The 24,287-nt window shown below is 44.0% G+C and overlaps 2 protein-coding genes across 2 annotated transcripts in view; one reads left to right on the top strand and one right to left on the bottom strand.

Annotated features, from left to right (window-relative positions):
* Nucleotides 1-24,287, top strand: part of gpr173 (G protein-coupled receptor 173) — a 100,893-nt gene that overhangs the window by 13,838 nt on the left and 62,768 nt on the right. The gene's annotated exons all lie outside the window — the stretch shown is intronic.
* On the bottom strand, nucleotides 424-23,063 carry suv39h1a (SUV39H1 histone lysine methyltransferase a). Its single transcript, XM_060930825.1, is given in 7 exon segments — nucleotides 424-700; nucleotides 845-965; nucleotides 1,400-1,546; nucleotides 11,403-11,793; nucleotides 11,795-12,045; nucleotides 22,640-22,785; nucleotides 23,045-23,063. Coding segments are annotated over 7 exon segments (1,209 nt in total). The 3' UTR covers nucleotides 424-566.

Here is a 24,287-nt window from a genome sequence, read left to right as displayed (position 1 = left end):
TAAAATGCGACTGAATTGAACGAACTTGCAATATGCGCATTAACGACATATAACAAAAATCCTGTCAAGTTTTGTGAAATTCCTCCATAAAATTGAGAGAGGAGCTGATTTCAGAAGGTGAGTACCCTTCCTGGGATGGACATCGCCACAACATAATCCCCCTTTGGGCCTTTCGGCCGGGGGGGGTAAAAATCGTGAGGGAAGTTGATTTCAAAAAGCAAGCACACCTTGACGAAATTGCCAAAAGTACAAGTTTGTCAATAATCAAGGGCATAACTGGTAAAATTTGCCCAAATTAAATGAAATTTCAATATTATTAAAGTTAAAATTAGAGTTGCAATAACCAAATAAATATTTAAAACCAACACTGCGTGTTTTAATACTGATCTGTGTTTTTGTCAAAATAATTGGAAATTGGTTTGTACTACTATCACCATCACTGAAAAAGTGCATGTAGTTTATCTTAAAGGTAACTATTACGTAAATAAAAAAAAAAACTACACCAGAGGTATTTGTAGAGAGGAAAACATGAAAAGAAGGTGGACAAATAGTTTTTGCAGGCAGGCCTAAAACAGGTATTTCCTGCAGTTCTGTACTTCATACTTGCACTCCATGTGGATCCGACTGATAGGCTTGTCCAGCATTCCTGCGAGGCTGAAATTTGTGTCCATTTTGGTGCTTTCTGCATCTACCTCATCAACTGTAACATAAGAATGCAATAGCAGATGAGTGAATAAACCACAAACTCATTAATAATTAAAGTCTTTAAATGTATGGCCAAAAAGTCATAGCTTTCTGGATATGTTTGCTATGAAGTGTCGTTACGAAAGTGTCACACGCGTACTTGTCTTTTTGTAGTCGAAAGTGAGCTCCTCTCCTGCTCTTATCGCAAAGAAAGAGATCCTAGGAAGCCGTTCGTCCAAGTTGTCGATGAAAATGTTATACGCCTGCAAGTTCGGGTCGCACTGCAACATGGTTGGGAACAAGCTATGAGCTTTGTAGTTTAAAGTTATATGTGAGATACTGGGATATACCAATTTAGACATAAATGCCCAGTTTACTGCCCCAAAAAGAGGAGAAAAAAAAAGCAACATGACAAAATGGAAAAAGTAGCCAAACTTCAAAGAGAGCATCTAATGACTACACTTTATACCTACTGCATGGTAAATCGAAGGCTAGGTCATTTAAAGGAAGAAATCTTGACTATGACTGATCTGATCGATTGATTGATAGATAGATAGGAGTCATGGCTTTGTGTCCCAGGAGGCTGCCATTTGTACAAATTAGATCATCTCCATTAAATAAGTTGTAACTGACTGTAACGGACTGTTAGCATGGTTATGGTCTGCTGGAACACAGCAAAGTGACATCTAATCAGCACATGATCGGTCACACTCACACTGTGGTTGACAAAGTGTGGAATATTTCCATAGTGGGCAGCATCCACAGTAAACACATCAGCCACATAATCCAGGTCAAACAGGTAGATGACGCCCTGCTGATCATACATCTGTCCCCTTCTCTCAGCTTCCTCTGCAGTGAGGACCTTTAAAAAATACACAGCCCACAAACAGCAACAGAAGGCAATGTCAGATTAATTCTCATAAATGTGGTTTCTGTGGCTCCTGATTTATACAAAAGGAAGTCAGGTCGTAAAACTGGACAATTTAAAATACACTGACTGGCCAAAAAAAAAAAGCCATTTGGATTTAAATAAGCAAAATGGTGTGCTGAAAAGGGCCGACTTCCCCTTCCCAGAAGCCTCTGCACCAAGTAGCAATTCGCCATTTTCTCATTCATCGAAATTTCACTGTTTGAAAAACAATCCGCAACAATGCCATGGATCATAAAATTGGAACATGAAACTGAAAATATTTTGTGAAAGTAGTTATTTAACAGTTATTCTAAAAGAAACAAAAAAAACCCAAGATATGAGTCGTATATGAGCTGATAGCGGACGAGGCACGCAACACCGAATGGGCTAGAAGTCATGTACGACAAGATTGGGTGGAATAACTTTTCTTATATCCATATTCAGGGCGGCACGGTGGTGTAGTGGTAAGCGCTGTCGCCTCACAGCAAGAAGGTCCTGGGTTCGAGCCCCGGGGCCGGCGAGGGCCTTTCTGTGTGGAGTTTGCATGTTCTCCCCGTGTCCGCGTGGGTTTCCTCCGGGTGCTCCGGTTTCCCCCACAGTCCAAAGACATGCAGGTTAGGTTAACTGGTGACTCTAAATTGACCGTAGGTGTGAATGTGAGTGTGAATGGTTGTCTGTGTCTATGTGTCAGCCCTGTGATGACCTGGCGACTTGTCCAGGGTGTACCCCGCCTTTCGCCCGCAGTCAGCTGGGATAGGCTCCAGCTTGCCTGCAACCCTGTAGAAGGATAAAGCGGCTAGAGATAATGAATGAATGAATGAATGAATGAATATCCATATTCACTGGATTTTGAGAAACAGTTTTTATTTTTTGCAAATTCAATAAATAATAACTTTATACAAAATTTCAGACAATCATTTCCACTTAGAATGTAAACAAACCGGTGAAATGACGAGCAATTTGTGAAAAATGCTAATAATAATAATTATTATTATTATAGCTAGAGATTGAGATATGAGATTATTATTATTATTATTATTATTATTATTATTAATAATAATACTTGGGGGGGAAAGATATGTTCTTACCACACTTATTCCACATTTTGTTGCTTTTTTTGTATTTTCTGGGGTTTTGTTTTCGAGTAGAGTTTTTATCTTATCCTCGGTTGGTTCAGCAACATGCTCCGTCATTTTGTTTTTCTCTACTCATGGTATATGAGCTGACTGGCTACTGTACTACTAGGCTATCAGAGCACATGATTGCTCATATTCAGTGAATATGGATAGAATAATTGCAGTTATCTCAGCAGGAAAGAAAAAAAAAACCACACTATTTTATTACCTTGCATTTTAAACAAAGGCAGTTATTCTGTTGTAATGTACTAGAACTGGCCTTGGCCATCTAATGGCCAAAATGATGGCAGCATGAAGGAAAGGAAATGTTGGGCATATTCTATTTAAAATTTCCATGTATGGCATGCAGATGAAGAAAAAGTTTGAAGTCCATTTTGAAGGGATCACTAACAGTGAATTTGCAAAGGTTTTTCTGCACAGAGTGGCTGCAGATTAGTGGTCACGTGCTTTCAAACCAAAAAACAACGAACTCGATTCTGGGAAGGGTGAGCCAGCCCCTTTAAGAGCCTTTGATTGGATAATTACTGCAGTGTTTCACTGATGTGTTTCAGCTGGAAACTTTTAACCCTAACTGATGCAGTGAGTAGCTTCTCATTTCTTAAACAACCATGTCAGAAGATGTATCCCGTGGTCATGGAAAAAATTTTACCGTGTTTCAGAAGGGTCAAAATATTGGCCTGCATCAAGAAAACAACTAAGGAGATTGTTGAAATTACTGGAATTGGGTTAAATACTGTTATGTTATTAAAACCTGGAAAAATAGTGGTGAACCATCAACTTTGTCGAAGAAATGTGGTCGGAAAAAATCTTGATTGACCTTAAAATCAATAGTAGAACTCACGGCTATGTTTAATAGTGAAATTAAGAGCATTTCCACATGCACAATGTGATGAGAACTCACAGGATTGTTACTAAATAGCTGTGTGGCCGTAAGAAAACCACTTGTTAGAAAGACTAATCAGAAGAAAAGCCTTCAATTTGGAAGGGAGCATAAAGATTGGACTCTGGAGCAGTGGAGAAAAGATCCTGTGGTCTGATGAGTCCAGATTTACCCTGTTCCAGAGCGATGGGCGTGTCAGGGTAAGAAGGGAAGCGCATGAAGCGATGCCCCCATCATGCATAGTGGCCACTGTACAAGCCTCTGGTAGCAGTGTTATGACCTGGGGTTGGTCAGGTTGAGTCTCAGCAACAATATGGGGCAATAAATGTCATTTAACTACCTGAATGTACTGAATGACCAGGTTATTCCTTCAGTGGATTTTTCTTCTTCCCTGATGGCATGGACACATTCCAGGATGACAATGCCACACTTCATCAGGCTCAAATTGTGAAACAGTGGTTCACGGAGCATGAGGAATCATTTCACACACAAATTGGCCACCACAGAGTCCTGACCTTAACTCTATTGAAAGTCTTTGGAATGTGCTGGAGAAGACTTTACAGAGTGGACTGATTGATTCATTATCAATACAAGATCTCTGAAAAAAGATTAATGGACGGGAATAAACGTTGTGACATTGCATAAGGTTGTCAAAACAATGTCACGACAAATGCGTGCCATAATCAAAGCTAAAGGCAGCCCAAACAAATATTGTGCAACGAAATTGTACAAAGAGTGTGCGACTTTCTTTTAGCCAGGTAGTGTAATTACTGGCCTTTTTCACTTTTGTGGTTCGGGTCTCTTGGCATATTGTATATGGTTAATCAAGTATTGATCACTTAATCAAAAACCCTGGTATTGAATTTTGTTCTTACTAGGTGAAGGTCCCTCCTCCCAATTTTCACGTAGCACGTCCAAAATGCCACGTGGCTTACGCCCATATAATAATTCAAACGGTGAAAAATCTGTGGAGGCTTGCGGGACCTCTTGTACTGCAAATAACAGGGGCTCGAGCCACTTATCCCAATTACATGCATCTTCGCTTATGAACTTTCAAATTATATTTTTGAGAGTTCGATTAAAACGTTCCACTAAGCCGTCAGATTGTGGGTGATAGACGCTGGTGCAGATAGGTTTAATCCCCAGTAGCCCATACAGCTCGCGCAGTGTGCGTGACATGAATGTAGTGCCTTGGTCTGTCAGGATTTCTTTCGGAATCCTGACCCGGGAAATAAAATGGAAGAGCGCCTCTGCAATACTGCATGCTTAGATATTGTGAAGAGGCACTGCTTTAGGGTATTGCACTGCATAGTCCACCAGAACTAAAATAAAGCGATATCCCCGTGCTAACCGATCTAATGGCCCGATGAGATCCATCCCAATTGAGGTTTTTCACCCACGTGACCAAGTCATGTGATGCATCGTTAGGCTGCCATTTTGGACGTCACGGCTCGAATCAGTTTGAATGCGAGGAAGGCGACAAACGAAAAACATAAAAGAAAAAGGAGCGAGATGCAGAAAACACCTTCACTATCCAGCGACGTAGGGCATTTACAGGGCGAGCAGAGGGAGAGGTATTTGCAAAAATTGAGGTTAGCAGGCTTAGAGAACGACGTTTACCTGCTTCCACCAGGATTGTTCACTGACGTACGGAAGTACACGAAGCCCTCGTCTTTACCTGACTTCAGCCCACATGATCTGTATACCTATGTCGTTAAAAACCCATCGCCATACACAGGTATTGATCTGAAAGCGTATAAGAGTTTGGATACCTACAAATATTTTGTGTCAGGCTGGGTAACATGCCTACATCAGTGGGTCGTCCCTGGAGCTGGTGGTCGCCATCTTATTACAGCTAAGGTTTGTTCACATTTTCATTTACTTTCGGTCCTCAGGATAAACAAAATGTTATTAAATGTCATTGAAATAACTTCTTAGTCTGTTGAGACATGGCCCGTTATAAATTTGCTGTTACCAGGCAATGACCAAGAACTGTAGCAACTGTGTTGTAGCAGTGTTGTAGCAGTGTACTAGCAGCTAGCTGTTAGCACTAGCTAATGTCAACAACATAGTAGCTAGTATGTTACTGTAGCAATGTTTACGTTCAGTCATTTGGATGACTGTTAAAACCTTTCAGTCTCAAGTTTTTCCTTTACTGTATTTACTAGTTTACTGTAATTATGATCCGGCAGCTATTTACACCGGATCCAGTGTAAATAGCTGCCTCCGGGAGCAAGCCGGAGCGCGCTGCTTAATTTGAGGGGGAGCAAGCCGGAGCGCGCTCCAGAACCTCGGCCGGAGCACTCCAGGAGCAAGCCGGAGCGCGCTGCTTAATTTGAGGGGGAGCAAGCCGGAGCGCGCTCCGGAACCTCGGCCGGAGCACTCCGGGAGCAAGCCGGAGCGCGCTGCTTAATTTGAGGGGGAGCAAGCCGGAGCGTGCTCCGGAACCTCGGCCGGAGTACGCCGGGAGCAAGCCGGAGCACGCTGCTTAATTTGAGGGGGAGCAAGCCGGAGCGCGCTCCGGCAGCTATTTACACTGGATCCGGTGTAAATAGCTGCCGGATCATAATTACAGTAAACTAGTAAATACAGTAAAGGAAAAACTTGAGACTGAAAGGTTTTAACAGTCATCCAAATGACTGAACATAAACATTGCTACAGTAACATAAAAGCTACTATGTTGTTGACATTAGCTAGCTTGACCTTCAAAATGGTGGACACCGGGGCGTCACGTGACCCTGTGACGTCAGGTGAAATACCTCAATTCTTTCAAAAGGGGTCTCGATTAAAGGGAGAGGGCGCAACAGCGCTTTTGGAGTGGCCGCATGATTTACTAATTGGCATTCGCGGTATGCCGCACACCACCGACAGACATCCCTGCAAATCCCTGGCCAATATTCGGGCTAGTGTTTTATCCTAACCCAAGTGTCCGGCCATGGGATTAAAGTGAGCCGCCTGGAATACAAGTTCCCGGCGGCTCTTTGGAATTAATAACTTATCTTTTCGCCAGTTTGAGTGTCCTGCGTCACTCGGTATAACCTATCCTTAATAATAGCAAAGTAGGGGAAGGCCGGCATTGCATTTGGCTGGAGAATTTGACCATCGATTACTCTCACTTGGTCAAATGCATGCCGCAGAGTCCTGTCTCGCAACTGCTCGAACGGGAAATCCCCAAGGGAATCCCTGAGAGAGGGAGGAGGGGCGGGGCGCTCCTCACTCCGCATATCGCCCTGATGCTGTGCTGACGTAGACGACTCTGTGACAGCTTCTCCCGCCAATGCTACTCCGGGGCTTTCCCCAGACGGATTACTGCAGGACCCAGTCCTTACTATGTGCGTCATTAACTCCTTAAAACCCTGCCAATCCATCCCCAAAATCAGCAAGTGGGTGAGACGAGGGTTAACCGCCACCTTTACACTATGCTTTTCCCCTCGAAATAGAATGTGGACGGACACCAAAGGGTAGTTGTGAACATCCCCGTGCGTGCACACAACACCTTCACCACTCGTGCTCTCTCCAATGCCTCACCTTGCACCAGGCTTTGGTGGATTGAGGTCTGGTTACAGCCGGAATCCACCAAAGCCTGGTACATATGCCCTTGGACACTTACCGGTATACGATATGCTCCGGCCTGATCGAGGGCGGTTTCTGGAGTGTCGGGGACCCAGACCACTGCGCCCACCTCCATCGCGGAGCACTGATGTTGGAAATGTCCCGGCTCCACCGCAGCGCCAGCACACCGGCCCAGGCTGTCCCTCTACACTGGTGTTATGGATATCACTCACCTGGTGGAGAGAAGACACAGACAAGGAAGGGGAAAACGGGAGAACACCACGGGTGCACTGGGCCGGCTGGAGGGAGCCAGCCCCCGCCTCCACAGTGGGGGAATGGGGCGAGGACGGGAAGCAGAAGGAGAAGAAAGAGGAGGCACGCCTTCCTGCCGTCGGAACTGCCGCCATGTGGTCCTCTGCCAGCTCAATAGCTTGGTCCAGCGACACCGGGCGATGACACGGGACCCACTCCGCCGTTCCTTCCGGAAGTCGCGCGACAAATTGCTCCAGTGTCACCAGGTCGATCACTCCCTTGGTGTCGCGGTCGTCTGCCCTCAGCCACTGCTGGCAGGCATCCCAGAGTTATTGCCCGAATGCGAATGGTCGGCCGACCCCCTCCAAGCGCAGCGAGCAGAAGCGCTGCTGTTGTTGCTCTGGGGAGCGGCTGACATGCTGGAGGATGGCTTGTCGGAGGTCCGCGTACACGAGCCAGCTGTCGGCGGAGAGCTGCAGTGCGGCCAGCTGCGCCTCGCCCGTCAGCAGGGGGAGGAGGCGCGCCACGCGCTGGTCGACCGGCCAACCCCACGCCTCCACTGCTTGCTCAAAGAGTGCGAGGAAGGCTTCCGGATCGTCGTACGGACCCATCTTCGTTAGGATAAGGTGGGGAGGATCCGCTCCCCACCTTATCCCAGGTGCTGGAATGCCTGGCTGTCTTCCTGTTGGGCCAGCACCAAGGCTTTGGACCGTTGTTCTTGCTCCTTTCGGAGGGCAACCAGCACTTGGTGTAGGTTCTGCTGGGCTGTGGCGAGGGCATGAATCAGGTCCTTGAATGGCAAGGACTCCATGGGGCTGTTCCCTTCTGCACTCGTCCCAGGTTTCAGCACCACTGTTGCGAGACCCTGATGTGGGTGGAGCACAGAAGCATGGCAGGCAGTCATTTGTGTTCTTAATTCTTTTCTTTATTGCTGCTTTTCAGCACACAGCTCAAACTCTCCTCACACACACATACACAAGCTATTATCGAGCCCTCGGCACCGACCTCCTCTTCTTACTCTCCTTTTATAGGGCGCGGTCACTGGAGGAGACACACGCAAACACGTTAATTGACAACAGGTGTAGTGACACGACCACTCACCTTCCCTGACTCCACCCTCCATTCACAGACTGACGCTTGGCCATGCCCCCACTGCCACACCCACTTAGTGACTTGATGTAACCATGCACGTGAGCAAGGAAAATTATTAAAAACAATATTTTTCATGTGTCACATCCCCTCTCTCACCCCAGAGTGAAAACGTGGAGCCTGTAAACAGGTCACAGAAAAATACCTCAAATGGCATGCAGTTTTTATTAATAATAGTTAGAAGAAGTCTACAACGAAGCAGCAGCAGCCTGGGTGATTATTTTTCAGTTGACAAGAAATAAATGATTTATACCAATTTTACAAGGCATTTCTTCAGAGACAGAAGCAGCAAAACGCAGCTTAAAAGGTCCTGACAGCAAGGTCATCTGAAATTTTCTAATTTTTTTGTGCATGCCATTTTCCTGTGTCTCGCAAGAACAATATAATGTGGATGAGATGTGATCATTTTGACGTGCTGAGGGTCGCTTTTCTCTGTTTTGGGACCATTTTCCTACCTCTTGAGGTAAATAGTATGGCCCTACGGAAACAGCAGAATACGAAGAGCTTTAACTAATTAGTATAACTATGGAACTGCATCACACCAAGATGGTGACGTGCGGAAAACATCATGCCGATTAAAAATTTGATACCAGCAGATCGCGTTACATCCAAAAGCTGAAACATGCAGGCATCACAAATCCATACAATTTACCCACAAATGTATTTATTTATTATTTATTCTGCCCACTGTGCACGCTCTCTCGCTGTGGGTGTGTGTGGTGCGCACACATTCACCACTTCAAATGGGTTAAATGCAGAGGAGGAATTTCACTCTGCTTGATTGTACATGTGACAAAAATAAAGGCTTCTTTTTCTTAATTTACCCACAAATTTATTTATTCCACTTGAAAAGTGTATGGCAAACAAGCTACTGGATTTGGGACACTACGACATTCTGAACTATTTAGTATTTGGACTTCTAAATACACCAAAGATGCTAAAGGTAGACAAAAGTACAGATGCCTACCAATATTTCAAGGCAGGTTTGCTGCATGCTGGAATGTTATGGGAAATTCCCGATAAAGAAAATCACCTTATGACAAAGATAAGCTCAAACATGGTCTTCTAACAGTAATAAACAAGCCAGGGCCTAGATCTAGCATAATTTATGGTGTTTAGCATCGTCTACATTATCAGTACATAAACATGCTGCTAATCTCGCCACACATCCAAAGCCCACGTCCAGATGTACATTTGAACATTACGCAGAGCTTTCACACTAACTGGATATAAGATGTTCTCCACACACACGGGAATGCTTTGTTGTCATCCAGGCTTCCTGTTTAACTGCAGCTTGCCATTTTTCTCATCTTCCTGGGTTTACCGGGAAGCAATGAAAAGTTAAACCAGGCTTATCTCCACATCTGTTATTACATCCAAAAGCACTCCAGGTCTCTGGCATTGTTCTATTAGATGTAACTTCTACAACTTTCTGTAGATACACTAAACTGGGCTTACAGAATCAATCATGTACATTTATGCCGGTCATCATCAAACACAAAGCTTGGCTGGATAAACAAATCCGCAGTTACGATGTCATGTTCCATACTCGCTACCGTGGAGTCGATCCCATGCATTCTAAGGCTAAGATAGATAAGTACTAGCAAGAAAGATTTAGTTATCTTTCCAGAAAAATGACATCATCTATCCTTGTTCAGAAGGTTCTGGGTTCAAGCCCAGTGGCAAACAGGGGCCTTTCTATGTGGAGTTTGCATGTTCTCCCCATGTCTGCATGGGTTTCTACTGGGTGCTCCGGTTTCCCCCACAGTCCAAAGACATGCAAGTTAGGTTAATTGGTGGCTCTAAATTGACTGTAGGTATGAATGTGAATGGTTGTTTGTCTCCATGTGTCAACCCTGTGATGATCTGGGGACTTGTCCAGGGTGTACCCCGCTTTTCTCACCCATAGTTCAGCTGGGATAGGCTCCAGCTTGCCCAGGACCCTGCACAGGATAAGTGGTTATGGATAACGGATGGATCTAACCTCGTTCCATCTTGCAGTTGCACTCATTAGACAGGCTTTTCTTTTCTGCAGGCTTTTAGCTGGCAGGAGAGCGAAGTCTGCCATGTTTACCCAAGCCAACGTGTTTTTGTTAAAAGTAGGTCAAAATACCCCACAGTGGTCACATGATATTGCTGCTTGCTTGCTTCGGAAATTTTTGTAATCGTAAAAACACAGGGTCCATTTTATCTCCGCAAAACTTTGACACAGAGTATACGGTGTGTGCAGCAGCGAAACATCTCGAAACTCAAACAGCACTAGAAATAGAACATTTTGCCCAGAATTCAACTTTGCAGTCAGAACCTTTAAATGGCGATTCTGCTTTTATTCATTCATTTTTCAGTAACCTCTTTATCCTGGTCAGGGTTCTGGTGAATCCCAAGAACAGTGGGTGTGAGGTGGAATACACCCTGAATGGGACACCAGTCCATCGCAGGGCTCCATGCAAACACACATTTAAACACTCATTCACACCTAGGGGGAAATTTATTGCAGCCAATCCTCTCACTGGCATGTTTTTTGGAAAGTGAGAGGAAACCAGAGAACCAGGAGGAATGCCAAGGAAATAATGGTAACCCTGGTTCTGCTTGTTGCATTTTATAGTATTTCAGTGATACAGAAAGGGAGACATAGTACAGTATTTTGCCACAAGATAACTAACACATACTCCTGTCCATGTGTTTAATTGTGGCTTTTTATGTTATTCCTACAACTTTGACTTGTTTCTGCCAAGCTGATGGAAACTTATATCTAGCATTGTATTCTGCCTGACCTCTAAGTTTTTTTTTTTTGGCAAAAGTGTCTGCCCAATGAGCAGGTGAAACTCAGAGCGCTCACGTCCCCAAGGTACTCAATGACGAAAGAATTCTTGGGAATTTTCTCGAGTGTGCACACACCCCAGCCTCTTCCATTAGCCGTTTTAAAAATGCACAAGTCATACTGAATGCCCCTCTGCACCACTCCGTTTTTGCAGTCTATCCCGCATTGGCACAGTGAGTTACACTCATAGATGGGCATACCGGGCCTGATTTTCACCTGCATGCTGTCATTATATGCTATAGGGTTATCTGATACTCCAGCACAGCGGCCGTCTACAGGCGCTTTAATACAGTCTGTACATTCACGTCCTACTGCTGCTTCATTGAGCTGCACCCTTCCCCCAACCTTATAGCCGCTGATGTACATGACTGCTTTGGGAGGGCCGTCCAGGTCCACGTCGTTCCTGATATCCCTTGTGCTGACAGACTCAGTTCAGTTCTTCCTCCTCGAGCTGCAGTTTCATATGCTGCTTGGCCCTCTGGAAGATGAAGGAAACTGCAGAGGCATCCAGTGAGCTCAAGTCCAGAGGTATATTAGCATGAAGTAATGCTAAACGCATGTCCTGCTGGAGGAGTCCGGGGCATTAGAGAATTTTGTGTGGTTCTCATGTGTTCTCTGACTCAGAGTAATCTTTCCCTTTTACCAGGAAAAACTCCTGACTCTACACAGGGGCACAGTACATTTGTAATATGGAAAAAAGAAAAGATCAAATATATCATGCACTGAGAGAATCCGGTTGAAATTCTGAGGTGACTGGTATAGTATTATTTTGTGAGGGGTGGAGTTAGTCACTGAAGAGAATCCATAATTCCCAGTGCATAGTATAACTGATTTATATCCCTCATCAAAAAATTCCAAACTAAAAAAGTGTTTATGCTGAGATTCAATCTTAACTCACTGGAGGCAGCCATATTTGTTGTTTACATTAGTGTGACCTTCGACCTGCACATATGCAATGTACCATGATATCGCTTGCCTCACCAGGCATGATCATGATGCGTAGATCTACACACATAAATGCTCGCGGTGCCACAACTGTGACTCGAGTCAGCCAGATATCTTTGTGTGCAAGTGACATCACACTTATTTTCCAAACCAGAAGTCCATCATGTTGGATGATAAACAACCAGGAACCAGTGTTTCACGTGTGAGCTACTGCAATGCTTTGTGATTTTTTTAAATTTATTTCATTGCCTTTGAAGAAGGACAATGCCTAGTTTATGTGGGGGATAAAATTGCGGTAATAATGCTACTCGTGAAAAGGAGAAACGGTTCCTCAGAATTCCCAAAATAATTAAAAACAGCGATAAAACAGATGAAGACCTGCCCAGAGAAGGCCATGCGCTGTGGTTCTAAAACCTATACCATTAGGACTTAACCGAGGAAAAAGCTAATTACACCCACATATGGTAACCACTTTAACTCTGGTAAGAGTTCATTGCTAATTAAAGCTGTTTTCTGCTTATTAAATTGAGCTTTTGATCTTTAATGTGAACACTCTGCTTCTCACCTTGCAGGAGCACCGGCAAACCTACGCGATAAAACCAATCCAGATTGGGCACCAACACTCAAATTAGGACACAATAAGATCAAGACGAAAACTCATCTCGCAGTATCAAGAAGCAACAGGATAAATTCGCTATTTCGCTGGTACTTGTGACTAAGGGTGTATTCAGACCAGGATAGTTCGATAGTTCACTTGCTTTGGTCCGAACCAAATGTTTTTTTTTTTCATTTTGGTGCGGTTCGCTTTCACACTGTACATTTTAGCAAGCGGACCAAAATCTGTCAACAAAGCCACGCGCCCTGAGGTCATTCAGCTATTGGTCAGAGACGACACGCGCACAAAGCGTTAAGTTCAAAAGTAGTCATGGAGGCTTTCCGTGCTGTTATTCTTTTTAATGTCATCAAAGCTATATGTTTTTTCCAGTTTTTACTGTTTTCACAATTGTGCGATTACTATGCTGTTGTACAAGTAATTTATCAACGACGACGACAAAGGGCAAGGCGGCTACGGAGGATAGCGCTGATGAGCGCACATCATGTTGTGACAGTTCTGGCTCTTCACGCAGTAGATGAATTTCTTTTTTGCGTCGCTAGTACTGCCACTTTTTGAAAGAATGTCCCTGATTTTAATGTCTGACGGAGTTTCTTCACTTTTAGCCGACATTGTTCTGGGGAGCGCGTGAACCCCTTCTCCTTCATTTTCTCACTGAATACAGCAAACACGTCGGCATTTTTGTGTGTTCTCTCCAAAAGCTCAGATATGTGGACATCTGCCCATATATCCACAAGGGTGTGCGTTTCTTCCTCAGCCCACGTTTGCCCCTACTCATTTTTTGTACTCGCCTACCACTGGTGACTGAACGACCCTTGACAACCGAAACAGTGTTTGCACTTTGCGGTGGAGTGTCAAGACTCTGTTTCCCATAATGCTCGACAAACGATGGAAGCTCCCGAGGTACAAAAAAGCAAAACTGTCAGATTAGGTCCGGTCTGTTTTCACACCTCCAAAAGATCCGCACCAGGGTTCCTTTGGTCCGGACCGAGTCTGACCTTGCAGCTCGGTCTCGGTCCGCTTGTTTGGTCCAGACCAGAGTTCGGTGGCTTGTATTCAGACCAACCCAAAAGGTCCGGACCAAGGGAAATTTGGTTCGTTTGGTCCGGACCAAACAACGTAGGTGTGAATACGCCCTAAGTGACAATAAAAGGTTCATTCATTCAAATGAAAGATCTGCCAAGAAAGCCAGATTAGAAGCAGCGCAAACCTTAGAGCTTGGATACACAAGGAGAACAATGTGGGTCAACTTTGCCAGGTAAGAGAGTAGCGATGCCGTTCTAGTAACCCAGTAACTTCGGTTTACTTCTGCACTTTTTGTTTTCCAGATGTACCACAATCAAATGAAATTGTACCTGAAATCCTCCCAGCAGAGATGCGCACTAAAAGTGACTACCAGAAGGAACTCACTGGGTTACAAATATCTCATATGGAGCAGTGCAACAGAGATATGACTTGTGAATTGGTAGAACTTAAAGGAATAATCCGGAATGATATGCTTTCTAGGTCTATTTTTGCATTATTGGGAGTGCATATGTTGAGTTGCTACCACAATCACGTCAATCGGATGTGTTTTGAGACGGTTCGCTTTTTGCGATTTCAACCGGAAAGTGCTAACACGGCAGTGTGCGGGGCATGTCTTTTTGCCGATACAAAACGCTAGTTTTAAAACCATTGCAAATCTCAAAACAACATGACAGTTCTGTGGAAGTGAGTAGAGGGTTCCTACAAACAAAAATGAAATGTCCCTAGCTCTGCAAGTGCACGGACAGAGTGTGTAGAAGAGTAACAAAGCCAGTACCTTACCTGAAGTAGTTGTTCTCCAGACGCCATCTTCAGGGGAAAGTCCGTAAAAGTCGAGTGCCGAATGCAGAGCCCATCCCGCTGGAAATGCACAACATACCACAATTGAAGCTGATTTAAGGGTTGTTTTACAATCAGGGTACGCAAGCTAAAAATCACATTTAACACTTATTATCTTCAATATCAAAAGGCTTGACTAAATAAACTTGGTTGTTTATTGTATCCCTGTGATAGCTCTATTTACCATGCAAAAAAAAAATTTGGTGATAACGTTATTTTTGATGAATGTATGGCAATATAGGTCATATTTAGCAAAATTACTTGTGTCATTTAGAAAAAGTGCTTTTTTGACCACAGGTAGCTCCAAAAGGGATGCACTTACATCATTCTTTATACCATAAAACAAATATTTGGTTCCATATCATTGGAAACATAGTTAAGTTTTAATGTTGAATGCCAGTAAGTTTTCAGACTATTTTGATCAAATTAGTATGTAATTGTGTCAAAAAAAAAAAGTCCTCTCCGAGACAGCTAATTTTTCAATATAAAATAACATATCTAAAATGATTATTTTCATCCTAAAATGTGGTCAAGATATTGGGACATAAATATTAGAGACAACTAGCACAAAGCTTATAGCCTTATATTTAAAAGCACTATGGAAGTAGTGGATTCTGAATTGTCAAAAAAAAAATGTCCCCTCCGAGAATCACTTCATTTGTTTCTCCCAGCCCTGCTTAAAGCTACACTTAATCTTCTTTATCTTATAGCAGATTACACAAAACTACCATACACACGTCAAAAAATTACCTGAAATCTGTTCTTTAACTTGTCCTTCACTTAAACACTGGTACAAGAACCAGTTTGAATCAATTTGAATTTTGGACCCCTGTGACACAAACTTTGTACCCTGATTGTAAAACAACCCTTAACTTAAGATTGCCAAAGTATGCTATGCCTTGTGTTACTTATCTCCATCGATTGTTCCTTTTGATCAGAGTGATTTTACTTTGTCTATGAAAAGGAAATAGAATTAGCATAAAATAGTACTACTTGCTTAGTAATGTTTTTATTGCATGCTTTTAGACTGTTTGTACTCTATTTTGTCAAAGATATTTATTGTTTGAAATGTAAAGGTTTGTTGGGTTAATAATTTAACCCCTTTGGACACAAGGAAAAATGCTATGGAAATTCATGCGTTCAATTGTCCACATCATGTCTGAAGGAGTTATTTTTCCATTATAAAGAATTTGCAAAATCACAAAATTTGACTGGTCTGAGACATTAAGAATGGGGGTGGGGTTAGGATTTGTAGTGTCTGTAGAATTGTGGCTTTTTGGGGGGGGGGGGGGGGGGGGTTGTTAGGATTTTTTTAAATTAGGATTTTGGCATCTATCTAACCAACCCACCCCTTCAGACAAGGAAAAACGTACACATGAAGTTCCATAGCAATCGTACACGTTATGTCCGAAGGGGATAAAAACAAGAATAACAAGTGTTGCCAGGCAAAACAAATCTTGCCTGGTAACGCTTATGATGAATATGAAAGAAGATATCATGAAAAAAAAAATAAAAATAATAATAGGTACCCTATGGGTACATGTGGCTACTAGTATTTATAAATAAAATTGTTTTCTGATACCATGTCCATACAGTGAATATAGCATATACAGTGGGGCAAAAAAGTATTTAGTCAGCCACCAATTGTGCAAGTTCTCCCACTTAAAAAGATGAGAGAGGCCTGTAATTTTCATCATAGGTACACTTCAACTATGAGAGACAGAATGGGGGGAAAGAATCCAGGAAATCACATTGTAGGATTTTTAATGAATTAATTGGTAAATTCCTCGGTAAAATAAGTATTTGGTCACCTACAAACAAGCAAGATTTCTGGCTCTCACAGACCTGTAACAACTTCTTTAAGAGGCTCCTCTGTCCTCCACTCGTTACCTGTATTAATGGCACCTGTTTGAACTCGTTATCAGTATAAAAGACACCTGTCCACAACCTCAAACAGTCACACTCCAAACTCCACTATGGCCAAGACCAAAGAGCTGTCAAAGGACACCAGAAACAAAATTGTAGACCTGCACCAGGCTGGGAAGACTGAATCTGCAATAGGTAAGCAGCTTGGTGTGAAGAAATCAACTGTGGGAGCAATTATTAGAAAATGGAAGACATACAAGACCACTGATAATCTCCCTTGATCTGGGGCTCCACGCAAGATCTCACCCCGTGGGGTCAAAATGATCACAAGAACGGTCAGCAAAAATCCCAGAACCACACGGGGGGACCTAGTGAATGACCTGCAGAGAGCTGGGACCAAAGTAACAAAGGCTACCATCAGTAACACACTACGCCGCCAGGGACTCAAATCCTGCAGTGCCAGACGTGTCCCCCTGCTTAAGCCAGTACATGTCCAGGCCCGTCTGAAGTTTGCTAGAGAGCATTTGGATGATCCAGAAGAGGATTGGGAGAATGTCATATGGTCAGATGAAACCAAAATAGAACTTTTTGGTAAAAACTCAACTTGTCGTGTTTGGAGGAGAAAGAATGCTGAGTTGCATCCAAAGAACACCATACCTACTGTGAAGCATGGGGGTGGAAACATCATGCTTTGGGGCTGTTTTTCTGCAAAGGGACCAGGACGACTGATCCGTGTAAAGGAAAGAATGAATGGGGCCATGTATCATGAGATTTTGAGTGAAAACCTCCTTCCATCAGCAAGGGCATTGAAGATGAAACGTGGCTGGGTCTTTCAGCATGACAATGATCCCAAACACACTGCCCGGGCAAGCATTTCAGGGTCCTGGAGTGGCCTAGCCAGTCTCCAGATCTCAACCCCATAGAAAATCTTTGGAGAGAGTTGAAAGTCTGTGTTGCCCAGCGACAGCCCCAAAACATCACTGCTCTAGAGGAGATCTGCATGGAGGAATGGGCCAAAATACCAGCAACAGTGTGTGAAAACCTTGTGAAGACTTACAGAAAACGTTTGATCTCTGTCATTGCCAACAAAGGGTATATAACAAAGTACTGAGATGAACTTTTGTTATTGACCAAATACTTATTTTCCACCATAATTTGCAAATAAAAATTATTTAAAAATCAGGCAGTGTGATTTTCTGGATTTTTTTTCTCATTTTGTCTCTCATAGTTGAGGTATACCTATGATGAAAATTACAGGCCTCTCCCATCTTTTTAAGTGGGAGAACTTGCACAATTGGTGACTAAATATTTTTTTTGCCCCACTATATTTACTGTATGAGGCAGTAGCCACAAAAATGAAGTGTAATCCAGAAATGAATAATTTAAAAATCACAGAAGTAAAATATACCAAGTGTCTGTACTTTATATTACTCTACTCTTACAGTTTTTGAAACTGAAACCCTCTGAACCGAGGCTGACACATACACGCTGTCGCCATGACCCAAACTCTTATTTCTCGGAAATGGCCCGGCGCTAGAGCTCAGTGGAACTTTCCCTTTGTAATAAGCATAAACATGTCTGAAAGTGATTTCTTTAGTCTAGTCCATTTATTTTGAATGGTGAACCGAACTGTATACACTCACCGGCCACTTTAATCAGAACATGTCTATGCACATGCGCAGTGTGAGACTGTTACACTCTTACAGCACGATGACATAGTGGCTAGCGCCTCTATATGAGGCAGTAACCACAACAAAAACAATTTTGACCTTTTTGGTGACCTTGACCAGATGACCCTCAAAATGTTGGAGGTTCTATTTGAGACCAATGCCCATCTATCCTGAAAGTTTCATCCAGTCGTTTTCCCAAAATATCATTAACAAAAAAAAAAAACCCGACCGAAAACAAATACCTCGCCCGCTAGTGGACTCCGTCCCGGGCAAGGTAATTAGAATATCAAAAGACATCATTCTGGATTTGTATATCATCCAACATGAGGGCGGGTGCATATGTCACACTGTTTTTGTCACATGGTTGCACACGAAGAATAACTTGAAATTGTCACGTCAGTTTATGGTATATCCAGGATATACCATGACCAACTCGCACCATATTCATTCTTTTTATTTTTGATGTCATGAGATACATTGCTTAATCAGTAGTGAAACTATGTCACGTGAGCCATCCTTGGCCAATCCCTGCACGGGAATTTTTTGATGAGGGATATAAAATGTAATATATAAATGAACAAATGTCAATTATAAAATGTTCAGACATGTATTTATCAATAACAAGAAAAGTAGTGGGGCGCTGTGGGAGACGGCTGCCTCTCCAGTAGCTCTGTAGTTTTTAGCTCTTTAAACCTCTTTTTTCCCACATTTTTTACTTTTCTGCTCTTCTTACGAAGACAGTGTGTTTTACTTATATCACATGGATATTTTTAACTAACACGCAACCAGGAGCCAGGTTTCTTGCTTATTCGGGAGAGGAGCTGCTGGCCCTGAAAACAATGGGACGAGCTGGGATACGACACCCGATCCCAGCGGAGCTGAGGAGGAAATCCAGGGGCTGCAAAGCCGGGGCTAAGCTAAAGGCTAGGCTAGCGGACAACCGGCGGCGCTACAAACCATCCATTCCCTCCGTTATCATGGGGAACGTGAACTTGCTGCCGAATAAGGTCGACGAGCTATCCGCACTGAACAACCAGCAGATTTACCGGGAGAGCAACTTGTTTATCTTTACGGAGACATGGCTAACACACCTTGTACTGGATGCCAATGTGGACCTGTGGGGATTCACTGCTGTGAGAGCCGACAGAGACATTAAAGCATGTGGGAAAGGCAAAGGTGGGGGACTAATCATTTACGTGAACAACTGCTGGTATAACCCAGCACATACCGCCATAAAGACAGTTTTATGTTGCCCGGACTTGGAGCTGCTAGCTGTTAGCCTGCGGCCATATTATCTGCTGAGGGAGTTCAGTCACGTGATCATCTGTGTTTACATCCCTCTGAGGGCAGACGCAGTCGTTGCACATGAGAGGATTCACTCTGTCACAGCAAGGCTGCAGACACAGCACCCTGAGGCATTTATGATAATTTCTAGGGACTTTAATCACGCTACTTTGGACTCTACTGTGGCTGCTTTTACCAGGCTGTGGACTGTCCAACAAGGAAGAACAGGACAATTGACTTGCTGTATGCTAATGTGAAGGATGCATACAGAGTCACACCCCTCCCCCCACTAGGGAAATCTGACCACAACCTGGTTCGTTTACAGCCGAAGTACACCCCCCTGGTTCAAATGCAGTCTGCAACAACTAGCTCCATCAGGAGGTGGTCCCCTAAAATGGAAGATGCCAGAGACTGCTATGACATCACGGACTGGGATGTGCTGCTTAGCCCACACTGTGAGGACACTGAGGGGCTGACACACTGTCTGACGGATTATCTCAACTTCTGTGCAGACATGGTTTCCCCCGCTAAGACTGTATGGTGTTACCCTAATAACAAGCAATGGGTAACACAGGGAAGTTAAAGTTGTCCTCAACAGGAAGAAGGCCGCCTTCAGGAGCAGGGAGGCGATGAAAGCAGCACAGCAGAAGGTGAAACGCTGCATGAGGGAAGCTAAAGACAGCTACAGGAGAAAGGTGGAGCAAAAGCTGAAGGAGAACAGCATGAGGGAGGTCTGGGAAGGTATGAAAACCATCACAGGCCACAATACAAAGACCAGAGTCGTTGAGGGGACAGTGGAGAGGGCAAACAAGTTGAATGACTTCAACCAGCCCATGTCCTCCCCACCCTCTCCCTCATTGCAGCCATCTCTCCTTCTTCCCTCAACACACCTCCCCCCAGTCATCACAGCAGCCCCCTCCTCAACACAGACTCCTCCATGCATTACTGCAGACCAGGTCAGAGGTCAACCGAGGAAGCTTCACCCCTGGAAAGCAGCAGGCCCGGACAAGGTGTGTCCCCAACTACTGAAGACCTGCGCTGCTGAGCTGGGTGAACCACTCCAATGCATTTTCAACCTCAGCCTGCAGCTGGGGAGAGTGCCCACCCTCTGGAAGACATCATGCATCGTTCCAGTTCCCAAAAAGAATCGGCCCAGCGAGCTGAATGACTTCCGACCAGTGGCGCTCACTTCACATCTGATGAAGACGTTGGAGTGGCTCTTCCTCAGCCTCCTCAGACCCCAGGTACAACATGCCCAGGACTGTCTGCAGTTTGCGTACCGGGCAGGTGTTGAAGACGCCATCCTCTACCTGCTACACCGAGCCCACTCGCATCTGGATAAGGGAAATGGCACAGTGAGGATCCTGTTCTTGGACTTCTCGAGTGACTTCAACACCATCCAGCCCCTTTTGCTTCAGGACAAACTGAACAGGATGCGAGTGGACCCCTGCCTGGTCACCTGGATCTCCAGCTACCTCACCGACAGGCCACAGTATGTCAGGCTGAAGGACATCACGTCTGACACTGTGATTAGCAGCACCGGAGCACCCCAGGGCATGGTGCTGGCCCCTCTTCTCTTTACCCCATACACCTCGGACTTCTGCTATAACTCGGAGCTGTGTCACATTCAGAAGTTCACCGATGACACAGCTATCATTGGGTGTATCAGTGACAACAGAGAGGAGAAGTATAGGAGCCTGGTGAGGGACTTTGCTGTGTGGTGCAACAGGAACCATCTGCAGCTCAACACCTCAAAGACCAAGGAGCTGGTCATTGACTTTGGGAGGTCCAGACCAAGGTCACAACCAGTTCTGATTGAGTGAGTTGAGGTGGAGGCTGTGGATTCCTACAAGTACCTCGGGCTGTGGCTGGACAGCAAGCTGGACTGGACTTGCAACACCAATCACTCATACAGGAAGGGACAGAGCAGGCTATACTTCCTTAAGAGGCTGAGGTCCTTTAACATCTGCAGGAAACGCCTGTGGATGTTCTATCAGTCTGTGGTCGCCAGTGTCCTGTTTTACACTGTGGTGTGCTTGGGGGGGGCAGCACATCCAAGGAGGACACATCCAGGCTGGACAAACTGATCAGGTGGGCCAGCTCTGTGGTTGGCATGAAGCTGGACTCTCTGGTGACAGTGGCAGAGGTCTATGAACATCATGGACGATGCCAGTCACCCTCTGCACACCGTCATCAGCAACCAGAGGAGCCTGTTCAGTGACAGAATGCTCCTTCTCAAGTGCAGGACGAACAGACTTAAAAACTCCTTTGTCCCTCACACCATCAGACTGTACAACTCCTCTCGGGGGGGGGGGGGGGTAACAGGAGGACAGAGGATGGGAAGGAGCAGTAACCTAGCCTAACAATAAGCAATACCGGACAATGTGCAATCTCTCTCCTGCTGGCCACCCCCCCTTCCTCTCTTCTCATCTCATTATCTCTAGCCGCTTTATCCTGTTCTACAGGATCACAGGCAAGCTGGAGCCTATCCCAGCTGACTACAGGCGAAAGGCGGGGTACACCCTGGACAAGTCGCCGGGCTGACACAGACAACCATTCACACTCACATTCACACCTACGGTCAATTTAGAGTCACCAGTTAACCTAACCTGCATGTCTTTGGACTGTGGGGGAAACCGGAGCACCCGGAGGAAACCCACACGGACACGGGGAGAACATGCAAACTCCGCACAGAAAGGCCCTCGCCGGCCACGGGGCTCAAACCCAGACCTTCTTGCTGTGAGGCGACAGCGCTAACCACTACACCACCGTGCCGCCCCTTCCTCTCTTCCCCATATCTTATTCTTTTTATATGTAAATACTTAATTCAATTTATCTAGAAGTTTTTTCTCTATTTTCTATTCTCTGTTTATCCTGTAATGATGCTGCTGGAATCTTAATTTCCCTGAGGGAACCCTCCCAAAGGGATCAACAAAGTTCTATCTAATCTAATCTAGTAAGAACTGAGTTGATATCTTTCCCATTACCATTATAGCGCTTTCATGTTCGCTCACCTCAATTTCTCTATAATTACACAGGTAATCTATCACACAGTCACTGAAGTCGTTCTCAGTCACAGCCAGCCGCTTGCACACTCATTTCTGTCTCCGACCAAGAGCCTGTAACTCATCCCACGAGTATTTGCAAGACACACTGAAGTCTTCAGAGCATGAAGGTAAAAGTATATGAAAATACATTAGGAACTAACTGATGCCTGTTTCACAGAAAACAAGTGCTCTTGCCTCGAAAAGAAAAACGACTGCAGTGTTGTTGCAGTCTTTCATGACTATAAAGCCCAGGGAAACACTTCAATTCTGACTCATTTTCCTTAATATCGAGCTGTTGTTTTATTCTTACAAACATAATGAACATACACTACCAGTGAATTTTAACGATATTTCCAGTTTACTGGTACCAACCTTTTAAATACCGCGCCATCCCTCCTTCCACTTTTCTTCCCAAACGAAGCTCAAATATACCGGAAGTGATGTGTGCGCATTTCGCTTTCGTGATTGGTCGAGGTGTTGCCAAGAGGAAGCTACTCGAGTTCCATTGGTCAATTCCGCGGTGTAGTGAGCTTGCGGTTAGCCATCCGTGAGCGATTCATTTGGATCAAATCCGCAGTGCAATAAAGTAAAACTGAAATTCTCAAAGGTTAATCAATAAAAATGCATTACTGTTTTAGTGCTTGGTCCTCTCACTGAAATACCCTATTACCTCATTTGGTAAGGCAAGGCAAGTTTATTTATATAGCGCATTTCATACACAGTGGCAGTTCAATGTGCTTTACAGAGGTAAAGGCAAAACAGTAAACAATAGAAAATAAAATTACATAAAATAAAGGGGGAGAAAAGAGAAAAAATAATAATTAAACAATAGTAGAAATAAAATAATAAAATGAAGTAAAAGTTCAGTAAAAACAGCAGAATAAAATGGAATAAAAGTTAAGTAAAGTTTAAAACATGCAGAGACTGTAAAAGTTAAGTAAAGTTTAAAACATGTAAAGATGATGATATTTATCAGTTATCAGATATTTAGCAGAAAGCATCTGAGAACAGCTTGGTCTTTAGTCTAGATTTGAAGCTGCCAACAGCAGGAGCAATTTTAATGTCCTCTGGGAGTTGGTTCCATAGCTGTACTGCATAGTACAGTGGTGCTTGAAAGTTTGTGAACCCTTTAGAATTTTCTATATTTCTGCATAAATATGACCTAAAACATCATCAGATTTTCACACAAGTCCTAAAAGTAGATAAAGAGAACCCAGTTAAACAAATGAGACAAAATTATTATACTTGGTTATTTATTTATTGAGGTAAATGAGCCAATATTACATATCTGTAAGTGGCAAAAGTATGTGAACCTCTAGGATTAGCAGTTAATTTGAAGGTGAAATTAGAGTCAGGTGTTTTCAATCAATGGGATGACAATCAGGTGTGAGTGGGCACCCTGTTTTATTTAAAGAACAGGGATCTATCAAAGTCTGATCTTCACAACACATGTTTGTGGAAGTGTGTCATGGCACGAACAAAGGAGATTTCTGAGGACCTCAGAAAAAGCGTTGTTGATGCTCATCAGGCTGCAAAGGGTTACAAAACCATCTCTAAAGAGTTTGGACTCCACCAATCCACAGTCAGACAGATTGTGTACAAATGGAGGAAATTC

Source organism: Neoarius graeffei, chromosome 10, assembly GCF_027579695.1.
Source record: "Neoarius graeffei isolate fNeoGra1 chromosome 10, fNeoGra1.pri, whole genome shotgun sequence".
In the NCBI taxonomy this organism is placed as follows: domain Eukaryota; kingdom Metazoa; phylum Chordata; class Actinopteri; order Siluriformes; family Ariidae; genus Neoarius; species Neoarius graeffei.
Note: the sequence above shows the minus strand (reverse complement) of the source record. Positions and strands in the feature narration are given on the sequence as shown.